Raw genomic sequence first — 17,959 nt, forward strand, 5'->3', positions numbered from 1 at the left:
AGGGCGCATCAGGCAATGACGATGTGTGATACCCTCTGTGGACTACATTGCAGGGCTCCACCAGACTGGTTCAGGCACGGGAACCTCATTTTCAGCATCACAATAGTTTGCTCCACCAAGGTGCGAGTTGCAGCATGAGCCTCGTTATACCTTCGCTCTGCTGCAGTCTGAGGCTGCTGCACAGGTGTCATCAGCCACGTCCTCTACAGGTAGCCCTTGTCCCCAATGAGCCATCACTGCAGCCTCTGTAGCGCCTCGAACACATCAAGGATCTGGGACCAACTGAAAAAGGACACTCCCTGGTAACCATGCGCAGACCTGCAGGATGCGTTTGTGGTGGTCACACACCAGCTAAATATTCAGCAAGTGGAAGCCCTTGCAGTTGACTGTTCATTGCCACGGAGATCTGAGCGTCACATGAGTGCAGTTGATGGCACCCTGCACCTGAAAGAAACCTGAGATCTGGGCAAATCCCAGCACTTTTGCACCCTGGCTTTCCTGGTCCGGGGCAAAATGCACAAAGACGTGTGCTCTTGCAAAGATGGCATCCGTGACCTCACAGATGCATTTGTGGGTGGAGGATTATGATACCCCGCAGAGGTCACCTGTGGAACCCTGAAAGGAGCCACTGGATTAAAAATTGAATGCCACGGTCACTTTCACAGCCACAGGCAGTGAATACCCTCCATGTCCCAGTGGCGCCAAATCCAGCAGCAGGTGGCAGATGTGACTGACCAGTTCCCTAAACATGCGCAGTCTTCGGCAACACTGGTTCTCAGTCATCTGCAGGAATGAAAAGCGGCATCTATAGACTCTGGGTCTAGCTAGGTTGCTGAACAGCGACAGCTCTCTGTGGCTCTTCAGTGGCGTGTGTGGGAGCCCCAGCCACTCCTTCTTCCTGAGGGTGCTACTCCTCCCTCTGCCCAGCCAGGCTCCTCCATCTCTCTCTTCTCCTTTGTCTCCACTCTCTCTAAGCCATGAGGCATACAGCTAGGTCACCAGGCTCTATGTTCCTAATGTACTCCTCCTGCAGGATGAGAAAGAGAGACGTGTGGGTTAGCTTGGGCGTTCTGAGAACCTCTCTTGGTTAAGTCTGAAGGCCCCTTAAGGCATCCTGGAGGGTGCTGACCACCACTTGGATGGCCAAAGTTTAGTGCACTGCATGGCTGCCTGAAAGCCCACCCACCTCCTCCCCGCTCCACCTCACTGACTGGTGGCAGCTTCGCCCACTGGACTGCATGCTGTAGTCTCAGCTCAAGCACAGGTACTCCCCTAACCCGCACTGCAAGGCTGCGCTGTTAGTTTGAACCATAGGGGAAGACTGGTCCAAACCAGAATGATGACATTGCAAAGAGCTGTGGACACCTCCAGCAGTGGCTGCACCATGGCCAGTTTTTGCAAGGAGATTGTACAATGTGCACAGTCATCCTACTGTTCTGCAGTCCACTAAAAGGCTCATTAGTTTGCAGTCTGTGCCGAGGGGTGAAAAGCTTTGGAGCACTTGGTGGCAATTTCATGCCTCTGTGTTGCTTGAATGGGCAGATAAGCTAGAAGCATGTCAATGTGGCTGCATCTGAGCTAACTCAGCTGTGGAGGAATAGCACTTTATACAAGGTTTCCCTAATGCATGGCTGCTTCTCCCCCCTCTCCCTCCCCCCACCAACCCCCGGCACGTGCTTGTGCACTACCATCAACTGCAGTGGAGCCCTTGCCGCCCCACCCCACCCCCTCCCACCCCTCCCCCAATCCGACTCAACCACAGGGCAGCCCTTGCCCCGGCACCGCACTGTCAGCCAGCCAGGAAAAAGCAACTTGCCTGTGCCCTCTCCTGAATGTGCGGCACCTCAACCTTGAAATCCAACAGGCTACCCTTGCAAGCGCTGCGCCACGTTACTGTGCACTCACCTCCGAGTTCCCCTCGAAGTGCAGCCCGCCAGGTGCACGCCTTATATATGTTGTTGTGAAACATGTCGGCGTGTAATCATGCCAATGTGCTCGGATGATCCAGTGTGGGGGGATGATTCCGGTGAACTGGACTTATAATTGTATGTGTGTGAATTACAATGAGGTGCCTGATGCCTGACAGTGGGAAACATGGCCTGCCACTGACGGGCAGAACACACATCTGCAAACTGGTTTCACAACATTGTGAAACCGATTTTAGGCCTTCTCACCATGTTGTCCACTGCTGAACACGCGTGACGTCAGCGGGCGCGGAAAATTCCACCCCATATGTTTTTTAACAATTGAAAGGACATTGAATTATTTGGGCATTTCCTTTTTTTTAAATGTCATAAGTTCACTTTGGCCCGTGAACAAACTACCTTTCTAAGAAGTCACATGACTTCAGCTAAATGACCAGCAAGGCACCTGAATAAATAATAACTATTTATTTATTTGAACTTTAATTGCTGGGGGGGAAAAAACTACTGTTTTCAGGCTGTTAGGCTCTTTTGGTTTTCTGGAAACCACCTGACTGAGATGAGTTTCTGTTTAGAACGTATTTTTTGGGCTCAGTTTGGGACTAGACTGAAAAGGACTTGCTCCATCCCTGCCTTGCCTGAAACTCAGTGTAGTTATCAGTATCCAGCTAGAAGTCCCCATTTCAATATAACTTGTCAGTATTTGGAAACCTGACAAGCTGAGACGAGAGAGAGATCCCAAGAACACTGATCCCGCTCTGTTCTCCTCCGTACCGAAGCCCCTTTGGAAAGGACTTCCAGATGTTTACCAGGACCAGTGAACTGTCTTTGCATGCAGGAACACTAGATCAACAGCATCAAAACCCTTTGAACTTAATCCTTTTTCATAAAGTTTTCCCATTGGACAAAAGGTGTTTTTTCCTTTAAACACCAACCTCCGCAGGGACCCTATTTGTTTTGCTTTTCTGTGTATGTGTTTCTGTGTGTGTGTGCGTGAGTGTGTGTGTTGGGATTTAAAGGGGTATGTATTTACACTTCCAGATTACAAATTGTATGTTAACTAGTTTTTACAGCTTTGCTTTTAAAAATAAGTTTTGTTTCATGATAAATCAATCGATGTGAGTTTATTGGAAGACACCTGGTTAAAGTCTCTTTTATTCTGGTTCTAACAATAGCAAAAATAAACAATTGGCCATTTTGGCGAGTAAATAAAACATTTACACTTATAGTACAGCCTACGGAGTAGTGGGGCTAGAGAAACTACACATTCCTTCCATCCCAGTCACAACGATTGGGTCTGTGTACTGTCGTGAATCCAGGCCCACAAAGTGAGGAATTAGTTGTAACGATCTTACAATCCGGAGATCTTTTAGTTCCTTTGTCGAAGCCATTAATATACATTGTATATGGCTGAGACCCCAGCACTAATTCTTGTTGCACCCCTCTAGCAACATATGAACATAAGAACATAAGAAATAATAGCAGGAGTAAGCCATTTGACTCATCAATCCTGCTCCACCAATCAATAAAAGATGGCTGATCTGATTGTGGCCTTAACTCCACTTTCCTGTCTATCTGTCATAACCTTTGACTCCCTTGAGTTCCTAGTAACAGCCTGACAAACTAAAAATGACCCATTTATTCCTAGTCTCTAGAGTTCTCTCCTTTAAGCACTGCTCTATTTATGTGAATATATTGCCCCCAACCCCATGAGCCCTCAATTTGTGGCATGTTATCAAATGCCGTTATGAAAATCTATATATACAAAACAGCTGGATTCCCTTCATCTACCCTGCTGGTTACATCTTCAAAATTTCTCAATAGATTTATCAAACATGATTTCCCTTTCATAAAGCCATGTTAACTCAACCTAATCATTTTATGATTTTCTAAGTGACCTGTTAGCACTTCCTTAATAATAGATTCCAGCACTTTCCCAAGGACTGAAGGCAGGTTAAGTGGCTCGTCATTCTGTTTTCTCTCTCCCTCTTTTCGTGAATAGCTAGCTTACATTTGCCCCCTCCTAATCCACTAGAACTGCTCCAGAGTCCTAGCGAATTTTGAAAAGTCATAATCAGTGCATCTACTATCTCTGCAGCTATATAAACCCTAGACTGTCAGATCCATGGGATTTTATGGCTTCAGTCCATTAACTTTTCCAGTGTTTTTTCTTTATTAAGTGCCTCACTCTCATGAGACGCTCACTTCTCCAATATTTCCAATATGTTTCTGTGTCTTCTGCTGTGAAGCAGACACAAATATTTATTTAATGTTTCTGCTTTTTAAAAAAAAATTCCCAACATAATTTCTCCTGTCTCAGCCTCTAAAGACCCTGGTCTGAATTTTTAGCTCAGCCCTGACCGTGATTTCATGCTGGATGGCTGTTAATTGGCTGAGAAGCTCAGCACCGCTGGGGTGGGGCGGGAGGAGGGTGGGCGATGGCGTCAATGCGGGCGCGGGTGAGCACTGAGAGAAAGCTCCCTGAAGGCAGAGAGCTGTCTCAGGATGATGCAGACCTGAAAATGTTCCAATAAAGCTTTAGGAAGCAGAAAAAAAATGCCCGAGCATCACAATCAGGCACCTGAAAATATAGATGATAAAAATGCTGCTCACAGACTTTTATTTTAATTTTATTTCATAACGGAAACCTCATCCCACCCTTGGATGAGTTTTCATGAAGAATGTAAAGGTCGCCTGGCCGATTCGCCCGTCCGCCAACTGTAAGGTTGGACGGGCAATGAAATATAGCAGACAATTACGCCATTAATGGGCTTAATTACCCTCTTAATTGTCAACGGCCACACTTCCAACTTCTCCGCGCGCCCACTGAGCAAAATATCGCGCTAGTGTGCTATGACATCAGGACCCTCGCCCAACGTCATCTTGCACAATTTCACGCTCGATCAGTTCAAGCACGCGCCCACCCGATCAACGTAAAATTCAGCCTCCCATCTTTATATACTTGTGCAAACTTGCATACTTACAGTCTATCTTTATATTTCTGACCAATGTTACAATCTTGTTAGGCACCGGTAATGTTTAAGGAGAAATTTGAGCACCCAGTATTTGACTGACAGAGCTACATCATAAGATTTCACATTTTTAAACAAGCTTCATTGTCCATAAAAATTTAACAGATCAAGAACTACTAACATAGTACTATAATTTCTAACCACTCATGCTATCAACTCAGTTCTCCTCTATTCATCCCCCCCAAGAGTTCTCTTTACCTTACAAAATTTTGAAGGTTCATTCACATTTCCTTGGACCAACCTAAAGGTATGCTACAGCCCTCCGTAAGTCACTTTAGTTCTCCTCAGTGTTCTAGCTATTCTCCAAGGTACAAGATTTATGGGGGTCCTTCCATTAGTTTTTGCCTAAGCAACCGTCCAATGTTTCTTTACAGACCTCATGACTGTGGAGTCTTCAGCTCCCTGTTCTGGCTTTGGACATACATACATTGACTGCTTTTTCCCAGTCTGCTCCCACAGCTTCTGTAAGCTTTGCAAGCTAAATATTCAAGCTGACTGCTTTCTGCCACAAGGTTCTTGAGGACCACTGTAGGTTGCTTTCACTAGCTGCAAGCTAGAGTAAATCTTCCTCATGAAACCCAAAGTGAAGTACCTGCTTCTGTCAGCATACACACACAGATAAATTAAACACAAGAACCTTCTAACCAATGTTCCACGCTGAATCCTATATCTATGGCAATGTTACGATCCCAGCTGAGGTTACCCCTGGACAAGCCTGATCCCAGAGTGGAGCCCAGCTTGATAGGTCCTAACTTTTATTTGTTTGCTTAGATACGTGTGGAGTAGCTACTGAACAGAGGCACAGAGTCAGTTGATGAACTTTTAACACAAGAATAAAATGTTTGTTCAACAAGAAAAGATGAACAATACTCCTTCACCCACAACTATACCTTTACAGATGTAAACAGATTTGTAAGGGTAACACAAGCTACAAAAACTATCTTATACTCTAATGTCCACAGTAAGTACACAGGCCATGTAAACCTCTGGCACCCTGTGGTCAGATACACTACAGTCTGAAACCGAGTGACAGAGCTACCTCAAAAGGTGCTATGGATCTCTCCTTAACCCCTCCCAGACGCTTATCACACCATGAGCCAACCAGTCTCACTGAATTCCGTCCTTCACACAAGGGTTTCCAATCTCCACTCTCCAAGACCTTGCCTTGGAATCTTCTCCCAAATTGACGTTTGCTCTCAGATGGGGTCACCTCCAGGGTTTCAAATTCTCCTTCCGATGCTCCTCTTTGTTGGGTCACCACATGCATTCAAGCTGTCTTCCACACACTCTGTCTCTCTGACTCAGCCGTTAACAGTGCACCATTGCTTCACATGCCCATAGAAAAGAGTTACAGACCTTCAGTTGTCTCTTTGGACCTTCTTGCCTCTTGCAAGCTGTTCTCGCTGACAATTTGCTTTCTGCAGCTTTTGTCTCTTTAAGTCTGAAGCATGGAGCTTTTCTCTCTGCCCCTCACTCCTAACTTCATTAACTAGACCTTTTCCCAGGTTCCTGTCCTTCCTTTGACTAGAAGGTCTTCTTTGGACCTTCCCCTCTTCCACTCCTGGATTTTTGGGCTTTTTCTTAGCTTGGGACTGTTATCTGTCCCTTCTAGGCTGCTTCTGCTTCACAGCTGTCTTCAAACCAACTGAACTCCAACAGCTTCCAAAACAAACTGCTGTTTCTCTTCCTCTGTGTTTCTGTGGGAAAGACCTGCCTCTCTGGCCCCCAGTTTTCTAATGTTATGTTTGTTTAACTTCTCCTAAGGGGTTGTAAAACTCCTCATTAGAAATGCAAGCACCTTTTTAAAGTGAAACTAAAACTCCATTTGACCTTTCTTAACACACGGATACAGAAATATAAATCAAACTTAAACTTTAAGTAAGTTATATTGGTATTTAAAGGTGTTAGGAATGAGTTTTAGCTTTAATCTAACTCTATTTCCTAACAGGCAGTATGGCATGCTTTGGGATGATTCAAACAGAAATGCAAATAAAATATTTTACCTTCACCACAACTCTTAGATTTTGCCATCCAAATGAATAATTTATATTGCTGATGGAGTTTTACGACACTTTCTCTGAGTTCTCTGGCTCTATTACAAGCTTAGAGACGAATTGTTCATTGGTCAAGGTTTTTCACTATCAACTCTGACTTTGTAAGTTAAATATAGGTTAGTATTTAACTGTAATGAACTCCAAGCTTGTTTGGATTGTATTTTCTTCAGGGTTGCTTATCAGTTTCTCAATTAGATGCCCCCATTTATCTACAATTAAAACTTTAATTCCTAAAAGTTATATTCTAAAACATATAAACCACAAACTAGATTTTCACAATACTAGTTTACTTATTTTTTATTTTCTCTTTATCAATTGTTGGTCACTTGGAAGGGTTGGGAAGCGGCCAATTTCAACCACTTTTCTGAGGTTTATTCAAACAACACATTTAAAAATGGTATGAAAATGATGCACAACTTGTATTTGTTAAATTTTCCTCCTCTTCACCACTTTAACTAACCATTAAAACTATAAGGAAAAAATATATGAAGCATTTAATGAAATCTCTGAAAAGATGATACTTTAAAGATGAATAAAAGTAAGCAGAACAGGTGGATTAATTGAAAATTGATGATGTGATAATTACAATGGTCAGCAGGTGGAGCTCACATCCCAAAGATGAACCCAATCACAAAACACTCCTGTTTATGCAGCTATTTTACACACGTTTTGTTCGAATTGCTTTGCATCTCTTGACTGAGATGAAGTTTGTATTTTTTCAGCATTTGAGGAATTTAATAGGCTTTAAAACCCATTAACTGCTTCTTTGTGAAAAAAAACTAGCAAATCTGAATACTTCAGGAAAAAGAACTTGTGTTTACATAGCACAGTATTATATTTTCAAGATATTCCAAAACATTATAAAGGCAATAGAATACTTTTGACGTGCAGTTATTTTTGTTACATAGGTAAATATGACAATAAATTTGTACACAGTGACATTTCATAAACAGCAAACGATAGAATGACCAAATACACTTTTATGTTGCTGTTATTGCTTGGGAGAGGAAAGCTGACCATGAAATGGGGGAATCTCATCGCTCTTCTTCAAATAGTGCATTAGGATCTTTTTCATCCACCTAAGCGAACAGGTGGAGTCTCAGTTGAACACCCCAACTGAAGCATGGCGCCTCTGACAATGAAGCACTTGCTCACTACTGTCCTGAACTGCCAACCCTAGATTATTTGCTTAAGTGCTGAAATGGGGCTTAGAGGCAGGAGTGCAACCAACTGAGCTAAACTGACCCACTTTCAGGTGGTGCTAGCTGGGGGAAGCTCAGTCTGCTACCTCTGCTTTTTGGGAAATTGCTGACTGCATAGTCAGAATCTTCCGAGGGGTGGCAATCACCATCAGATTGCCACTCCGCTCCTATTTTTTTACCCTAAGATGGAATTCCGCATTTCTGGCCCAGACTTCCAAACCGGCCTCTTCAGGAATGTGGGGCGTACCTGTTCTGGGAGTTCTTCTTCGTAGTGCAGGATCATCGGGAGAAGCCAGGCCACACCCCCTTTTTACAGCACTAGCTGCCATATTCAAATAAGTAGAGTTTCAGGGTCCCAAAACAAATTTGAGAAGCGATGGAGAGAAGGTAAGCGTGTAAGGTAAGCGGGTGAGGGGGTAAGATATCAGGTAAATGGGTGACAGAGTAGGGTAGCAGGTGGGTGGGTGAGGGAGTAGGGTGGCAGGTGGGTGGGTGAGTGAGTAGGGTGGCAAGTAAGTGGGTGAGGGGGTAGGATGGTAGGTGGGCAGGTAAGGGTGTAGGGTGGCAGCTTAGTGGGTGAAGGGGAAGTGGCAAGTGGGTGGGTGAGGGGGAAGTGGCAGGTGGGTGAGTGAGGTTGTAGGGTGGGGCTGGCGTTTGGGGGTCAGGGAAGGTACTTAGGGTGGTCGGTGGGGGTTAGAAGGTGGGCTGGTGAGTGTGTAATCAGGTGGTCGGTCAGCAGGGGGTGTGGGGCGGGCAGTACCCGGGGGTCCAACAGGGAGTCGGGGATTAGTGGTATAGTTACCCAGAAAGTAGAGCTGGTTTTAATCCTTCTAACTTTTCCTGGGATACTATTCTGGTAGGCGAGTTGGAACCATCCAAAGTCTCCGACTTTAACTCAGAGTTTTGGAGGGTTCCAAACGCAAGAGAATTTCTCATTGGAAGTCTAAACTTACCGGGCAATTCCCGTATAGTCAGTGTGTCGGGACCTCCGAGGGGCCCCCAGTGCCTCTTTGGATATCTTTGAGGTACCACCATCCTGAGATTGAAAGCTCTGGATCCATATCCGTCAGTTCCTGACGTGTGCAACTGGTGGCTGCAGCTCTTTGTTGATTTTGAAAATTACTCCGTAATGTATACGTGTTGTTCTCCTATCTCCTATGGTTTGATCAACCCTGTTAGGCAGGTTGTTTGCATATACTAGTCCTGATGGATATCCGCTCAAATCATTGATGGTTTTTTTTCCTCTTTTCAGATACTAATGTGTATTTCCAGAATTTTGTGGTTTTATTTCATATTCTTGTATTTGCAGTTTTTCTTTCTATCTAAATTTAAATATCATGCCAGAACACCGAGTTTTCCTTCAAAATACACAAAATACTTACACTTGGCTTATGGGATAATGGCTTAACGAAGTCTGCCTTGGTGTGCCAGCTAGGTAGCTCAAGATTTTTCAGCCAATGGACAGAATAATTTGTACAATTTTATGGATTGATGTAGAAGTTAAAATACTTTGTATTTTGAAAATCATAGAGACCCATCCTTGATTTTCTTTTGTTTGTTTGAGAGGCAGGAAAAAAATATGGAAAGGCATAATCTACAGGAAAAGCCTTATAATTCCTCTAGGTTCATGCACGCTTAATATTAAAAAGTGAATGAGATTCTGTGGGTTGGAATTGTTTCTTGATGAAAATGTAAAACTCCCAACAGAAAAGGAGATAGGATGTGGGGCAAACTGGCTGCCCAATCACTGTTGATAATTTTGTATTGGCATCGAAGTTGAATTTCACCTGCCTGTCACTTCAACTTGCGCTCATCTACTGCTGTCATTTGTGGAAAAGAAAATTGGGCAGGGTGCAGAACAGGCTGCTGATTTGCTATCACCCGTTTTGTGTTATCACCCAAGAACTATTTCACCCCTTTGATGTTTTCTAACCTATAATCACTGAGCATAGGGTATTTAGGGTTTTACTTACCTTTACATACAGAGGTTCTGCAATGTTTTGTATCAGAAGAGAAGCTTCTTGATTCCAAACTGGATTGAGGTTCTTTTGGATTATTTTACTTCTGTAAACTTCCTTCCCTGCTATTTTGAACTTCACATATGGATCACTTGTTCCTGAAACAGTGTTGGAGAAAATTCAACGTAAAAATGTTTCTTGTTACTCAAAGATTAACAGTGGCAATCAATTCACTGTTTACATCATTACAATATTGTTTTGTATAATCAATGTTAAAAGTTTGACTTTTAGCAAGATTTTGAACTTTTCTTTGCCATAGAAGACACAATTTTTGTGATTTGGCAGAAATAATCACATTACAGCAGGGCAAGCCCAGTTAAAGGGATCAAACTGTCATGGAATAAAGCCTTGTGCATTAACTCAGCATCTTTAGAAATATTATTTTTTGACAATTTTTGTATGCATTAATTAGGTGTTACAATCATCACAAAATCATTTTCAGATTTTCTTGACAGTTATCATTTTTGCGAGTAGTTTGCAATGGTTCCATTAAAGACTGCTGGTTAAGCCACACACTGAATACCAATGGATGGAGTGTGCGTGACAAAGGCTTCACTCAGTGGTACCTAAAAGTTGCGTTGGGATCCCATATATGTCACAGCACCCCAATATTTTTCTTATTCTTTCTTGGGATGCAGGCGTCACTCGCAAGGCCAGCATTTGTTGCTCATCCCTTATTGTCCTTGAACTGACTGGCTTGCTAGGCCATTTCAGAGGGCAGTTAAGAGTCAACCACATTGCTGTGGAACTGGAGTCACGTGTAGACCAACCAGGTAAGGGTAGCAGATTTGCTTCCCTAAAGGGCATTAGTGAACCAGATGGATTTTTACAACAATAGTTATCGTTATTGAGGTGAGCTTTACATTCCAGATTTATTAATTGAATTTAAGTTCCACCAGCTGCCATAATGGGATTTGAACCCATGTCCCCAGGGTATTAACATGGGCATCTGGATTACTAGTGCAATGACATCACCACTACACCACCATCTCCCTCCAGGTATGCTTACTGTACATACATACTTATGCTTACTGTGCATACAGATGCCTAGGCTACCCTTCTCAGGAACCTACACAAGAGGACAAGGGGTAAATTGGGAGAGTAAATTCAGCATTAAGGCGGTTCTGCAATTTTGAGGCTGCTCTGTTTGCACTGTGTAGTGCAGATTAAATTTGTCTCACCATGTGGTGAAATAATGAAACTGTGTCCTATCATGCAGTAGATAATTATTTAACATCTATTGTATCATAGCTTATTCTTCAACAGCCTTGTGGAAGATTAAGCACAATTTCCTCTAGAAACTTATCGGTAAGTTTAAATAATTTGAAGGCAAGAGTAGTCCCACTGGCTTTCTTTTAAGTAATGGCGCACTGTTAGCATAAATTTAATGTAAATCTTTCAAGCTGTTCTCAGGCACAGTTCTCCTGATATATTAATATCTCTGCTCCGATTTACCCCCTTGGATAACCAATGAATACAAATCACTGGAGGAGGAGGCTCCACAAATATGGCCATCCTCAATGATGGAGGAGTCCGGCACATCAGTTCAAAAGATAAGGCTGAAGCATTTACAACAATCTTCAGCCAAATATCTTCAGCCAGATGCGCTGAATGGATGATCCATCTCAGCCTCATCCAGAGGTCCCCAGCATCACAGATGTCAGTCTTCAGCCAATTCGATTCACTCCATGTGATATCAAGAAATGGCTGAAAGCACTGGATATTGCAAAGTCTATGGGCCCTGACAATATTTTGGCAATGGTACTGAAGACTTGTGCTCCAAAACTTGCTGTGCCCCTAGCCAAGCTGTTCCAATACAGCTACAACACTGGCATCGACCCAGCTATGTGAAAAATTGCCCGGGTATGTCCTGTACACAAAAAGCAGGACAAATCCAACCCAGCCAATTACTGCCCTATCGGTCTACACTCCATCATCAGTAAAGAAATGGAAGGAGTCATCAACAGTGCTATCAAGCGGCACTTGCTTAGCAATAACCTGCTCGCTGATGCCCATTTTGGGTTCTGCCAGGGCCACTCAGCTCCTGACCTCATTACAGCCTTGGTTCAAACATGGACAAAAGAGCTGATGTCCCGTGGTGAGGTGAGAGTGACTGCCCTTGACACCAAGGCCACATTTGACCGAGTGTGGCATCAAGGAGCCCTAGCAAAACGGAGGTCAATGGGAATCGGGGGGGAACCCTCCACTGGCTGCAGTCATACCTTGCACAAAGAAAGATGGTTGTGGTTGTTGGAGGTCAGTCATCTCAGCTCCAGGACATGACTGCAGGAGTTCCTCAGGGTAGTGTCCTCTGCCCAACCATCTTCAGCTGCTTCATCAATGACCCTCCTTCCACCATAAGATCAGAAGTGGGGATGTTCGCTGATGATTGCACAATGTTCAGCACCATTCGCGACTCCTCAGACACTGAAGCAGTCCATGTCCAAACACAGGGAGACCTGGACAACATCCAGGCTTGGGCTGACAAGTGGTAAGTAACATTCATGCCACACGAGTGTCAGGCATTGTCAATCTCCAGGAGAGAATCCAACCATCAGCCCTTGATGTTCAATGGCATTACCATCACTGAATTCCCCACTATCAACATCCTGGGGGTTACCATTGACCAGAAACTAAACTGGACTAGCCATATAAATACTGTGGCTACAAGAGCAGGTCAGAGGCTACGAATCGTGCGACGAGTAACTCACCTCCTGACTCCCCAAAGCCTGTCCACCATCTACAAGGCACAAGTCAGGAGTGTGATGTAATACTCCCCACTTGCCTGGACGAGTGCAGCTCCCACAGCACTAAAGAAGCTTGACACCATCCAGGACAAAGCAGCCCGCTTGATTGGCACCACATCCACAAACATTCACTCCCTCCACCACCGACACACAATAGCAGCAATGTGTACCATCTACAAGATACACGCAGGAATTCACCAAGGCTCCTTCGACAGCATCTTCCAAGCCCACAACCACTACCGCCTAGAAAGACAAGGGCAGCAGATAAATGGGAACTCCACCACCTGGAAGTTCCCCTCTAAGTCCCTCACCATCCTGACTTGAAAATATATCACCTTTCCTTCACTGTCACTGGGTCAAAATCCTGGAACTCTCTTCCTAACAGCACTGTGGGTGTTCCAACACCACATGGACTGCAGCGGTTCAAGAAGGCAGCTCACCACCATCTTCTCAAGGGCAGCTAGGGATGGGCAATAAATGCTGGCCCAGCCAATGAAGTCCACATCCTGCGAATGAATAAACAAAATAATTTCTTGTCTTCATATCACGTGATAGTGGGTTGCACTTCATGCTATTCATAGAACCCGCCAACTATTGTCAACACAACAGAATTATGCAAATGTTCAATATATCATTATCAGAGAAATATATATTTGATAGTCTGTACTTTGTAGGAAGAGTACAAACAATAAATTCCTTTGATGAAATGTGATGTAAATGTAAAACACTCTGGGCTGAATTATCCCCCCGTCGGGGGGGGCTATGCGGGGGCGGGTGCGAACCTGATCGGCGCCCCCGATCAGGTCCGCGCCGCTATTTTACATGGGCGGACCAATTAAGGCCTGCCCACCGTGGCACTCGCCCGGAAGTGCTGTGCGCTCCCTGTGCGGGCGGGGGGGGTGGGGGATTCCGTGAGTCGGGGCCTGCACGCAAAAGAGCGCAGAAATCTCCCTGAGGCAGGGAGGTGCCTGAGGGAGATTAATTAAAGTTTTTAAAAGCTAAATAAAGGAAAGAAAATATTTTTAAAACATGTCCCCTCATGTGACAGTGTCACATGAGCTGGGACACGTCAAGGAATATTAATGGAAAGCTTTATTTAATTTATAAAAATTTCATGAAACCTCATCCCGTACGTGGATGAGGTTTCATGAAAAATGCAAAGGCCACCTGGGCTCTTTGCCTGCCCGCCAACTTTAAGGTTGGACGGGCAGCTCATTTAACTATTTTAATTAGTTTTTAACAGGCCTTAATAGGCCTTTGACAGTTTGGCGGGCGCGCAGCTGAGTCAGATAGCTTGGTCAAGATTGGGAAGATATGCCTGATTGTCAATGTCAGGGAAAAGTGGGGGTCAAACTTGAATCTCCAGCTGGAATTTTAACATTTTGGTTTTTCTAATTAGCATATTATTCTCAAAAGTGAATCGACACTTGCTTATGGCATTTGTCTTAGTTCCAGCTATGGCTAATGGAAAATTTAAACCCTTTGAAATAAATCCTACTGGGGTTGCCATATTGAACTATAAAAATGTTCCCAAAATACTAAACTCTAATACTATGAACGTTTTTCAGGATTCCGTTCCTTCAATACAGAATATAAAAGCTACTTATTCAGCAATTTTGCCCATATATATCAAAACAAAAAGAGTTTGCATTTATGTAGCACCATTTGACAATAACTTTCAAAAGGGAATTGGATATATACTTGAAAAAGAAAAATATGCAAGGCTAAGGGGAAAGAGCAAGGAATTAGGACTAACTGAATATCTCTGTCAAAGTGCTGGCAAAAGCATATGTCAAATGATATCCTTCTGTGCTGCATGATTCAATAAAAAAAAATCAGTTAATCTTGTGATATTAGTGGAGGAAGCACTCATCAGGGTACGTTTACCAGTGTTGAGCACCGGACCCGGAAAAAGTCCCAATGGACCCAACTGTGAGATACTTGCATGGGAACTTTAAACTTCCGATGAACAGAGATAGACTGCCTGGACCCTTTGTGGGTACTTCCAGCACTGTATGTAATTGACCATGTCATTGCAGCCTTAGGCTAGATGCCCTGAACTCGCTCACAAATTTACACCAGAATCCCTAGAAATGTTAATCACAGGCCTAGGACCAGGGTAGAAAGCGATTTACAGCAGAAGTTGTACTGAGGAGGCCTTTTTCTTATGCAAAATATATTTAAGAGCAGAACAATCAACACTTCCACCCACCCACCCCACCCACAACCCCCCCTTGCCCCCATAGCAACGTCCAGCCCAAGGGCTCATTATCCGCTGTGGAAACATTTTGAACTCTCAATTCCTATTGCTACCAACTGTCAAAACGCAGAACATATAAAAGGATTCAAAAAGTGTCTAAAAATGTAAAAGGTATTACTCATTTTACTAGGCTACACATGCAATACTATAAAATGTACTTTATCATTTATTTCATTTTAAGTACTTTTTAAAATTAATTTCATAATCTACCCACATTTACTTAGGTTACATTAAAAGTTATGCAAACTCATAAAAGCAATTATAAGTTTTTGAAAGGATAAAAATATTTTTTAAATGCTTAAGGACTTTAAATTAAACAGTTACTTACCAGAAACGTTTGACATCATTTGTGTTCAAATGTGCTCAAAAATGATCAATAATCATTTGACATCATTTGACATCAAAAGATGTAATTTGGAAAAAGCTTTTCATCAGTCATCAAAAACCTCGCTGATGGGCATCAAGGAGTGTTCCTTCCACTTCGGTCCCTCACCAGTGCCCCTCATGAATCTCTTCAAGGGTGGCTGCAGCCAGGGCAAGAAGTCCCTAAAGCTCCAGAGTAAAAGGTAAGGCCGCAGTTTAAGTTGGGGTCAGCGGTCTATGCCTCAGCATCACTGCTGACTGGAAGAACTAGACCTATGTGTTTAAGAGTTGCAGAGGAATTTGAACCCACAACTTCTCTTTTCAGAGACAAGAGTGCTACCAACTGTACCAAGCTGAACTTACAAAGAATGTCTGTCTAAAAACTTGAAAATTCAATATCAAAGTATCTATATCTGTATTATCTACAATTTAGCAGCTGATGGAAGGAAAGTTGTCCATAAATCAATACGTAACCAAGTAGAGTTCTTTTTAAATCTAATTTGCCTGAAGCTCTCTTGGAAGCTGTTCCATTTCCTGTGAGATTACACCATCCTTGTTAATTTATTGCAGTTTATGACTGCCATTTGTGACTTTTAAAAATGAGTAAGAATATGCCATTGAGAAGTCCTCCAGAACACTAAGTGCTTCAACAGTGAATCTAATCTCATTTTGTTCAATGATACATGCAGATTCAATTCAGCCAAGCAGTTATCTACCTGAGGGCTCACCACCGTAAAACAAATTTCATTTGCATGGTGTAGTCCATTTCTTAATGATTCATGAGAATATTTGCAGAAAGGTACGTCACCACTACGCATATCACTGCACTGCTGTTGAAGGAAGTTAAGTAGGAATAATACATTAACGATGATCCATGTTCTTTGAGAAAAGCCTGTATTTTCTTTTTGCGCAATGTCCCATTTAAGACTAAGATGAACTGGGAGTAATCCAAAAGAGGGGTAATTGTTATCCTGATTAAGACATCATTAGGTTCCATAAATTGTAAGATTTTGATAGTAATATTATATTTTTAGGGGCGTTGTACATGTTGAACTAATATTTATTAATTTTATCTTAGCCACTCTTTAAATAGTTCAGTTTGAATTTCTGTTAGTGGGACAATCAATAATTAAGGCAGTTGGGGAACAGAAAGGTTACTTGTAAGAAACTGCATTTAATAAATGTTATGGCTTTGAAGGTGCCTCCGGGTCTGGATTTGAGCAGTTGTATTTTGTCTTAATGGTACTATGTGCAATGAAGAGCCTCTTTGTCAGCTTTGAAGAAATAGCCAGAAGGGTTGAGCTTAACAGTTTCAACTTTGGATGAGACGTATCTCTAGACAAAACCATATGCTGACTTAATTGATTAATCATATCTATAGGGGCAGGATATTTGTATTAGGAATCCTAGGCCCTTGAAGGATAGGAAATTTCCAGGCTGTCTTCATTTAACCTTTTACTTAAATGCTACTTAATTCATAAACACTAGTCATTCGTACCATGTTAGGTCAAGCACAACTGAGGACCCCATTGTTATAGATTAAACATTCAGAGCTTAGAGATCGTAATTAATAGGATTTATACCTCAAAACCCATAAATCATTATAAAATGTCCATGTGACCTAAGGTTGCCATGGGGATGAACACCTATGAAGCAAAAGGTAAATGGAAAGCTAATTGCAGTGGTGTTGGGTTTCAGCCAGTCTTTCTGTTTGACATTGCAGAACAGACTGAGAATTTGTGTGAGGGGAAGCAAACAAGGCTCTCTCCAAATGGATCAGTTTTCTGTTACGCAGTTCAGAATAGGTCCTTGCTTTCAAGCAGGTCTCTGAGAACAGAGGAGAGACCCTATTACTATGTGTGTTATTCAGATGGAAAGGACAGAGAACTGAAGGCAGAAAGACCAAGGGATTGTAGATTGGATAAGACCCATTGCTGCTGTTTCAGTGTTACCAGAGCCCATCAGACCATTTAAAGAGATTGGAGAAGGCAGGGATTCTGTGCCACCATGACTGCCATGACCTGAGTGAAAGAGGGTGTATTCAGGTATGCAATTTTGGTGTTAACTATGTTGGGGGACTTCAGATGGAATATGGACACTGGTGAATGTAACTCATGTACCAAAATGATTGTGTGGCAAGTGAGAGATCCTACATAATGGAGGCCAAGTTGGGAGGACATTTGTGCAGGAAGTGCTTGTAACTATGTGAAGTATATCTTTGTAGTATTGACTATTTAAACTGAAAGTTAGCTTTTAATTTTAACCAACCTTCACCCGTTAGTTAATGTTTGAATTATGTTGATTTTAGTTGGCTTACTTTCCGTTGAGTTTGTGGGGATTCCTTTCTTTTAAAAGTTATCA

The 17,959-nt window shown here is 42.9% G+C and overlaps 1 protein-coding gene across 9 annotated transcripts in view; it reads right to left on the bottom strand.

Moving 5' to 3' along the window:
* Positions 1-17,959, bottom strand: part of mctp1a (multiple C2 domains, transmembrane 1a) — a 576,914-nt gene that overhangs the window by 467,451 nt on the left and 91,504 nt on the right. For all 9 annotated transcript variants that reach the window (XR_013579823.1, XM_078565337.1, XM_078565331.1 and 6 more), the window contains one exon: positions 10,184-10,326. Coding sequence is in view for 8 of the 9 variants with exons in the window: in XM_078565337.1 (XP_078421463.1) it covers positions 10,184-10,326 (143 nt within the window). In the remaining variant the exon portion in view is untranslated. The remainder of the gene's footprint in view (positions 1-10,183; positions 10,327-17,959) is intronic.

This window comes from Cetorhinus maximus, chromosome 2, assembly GCF_964194155.1.
Source record: "Cetorhinus maximus chromosome 2, sCetMax3.hap1.1, whole genome shotgun sequence".
Lineage (NCBI taxonomy): Eukaryota > Metazoa > Chordata > Chondrichthyes > Lamniformes > Cetorhinidae > Cetorhinus > Cetorhinus maximus.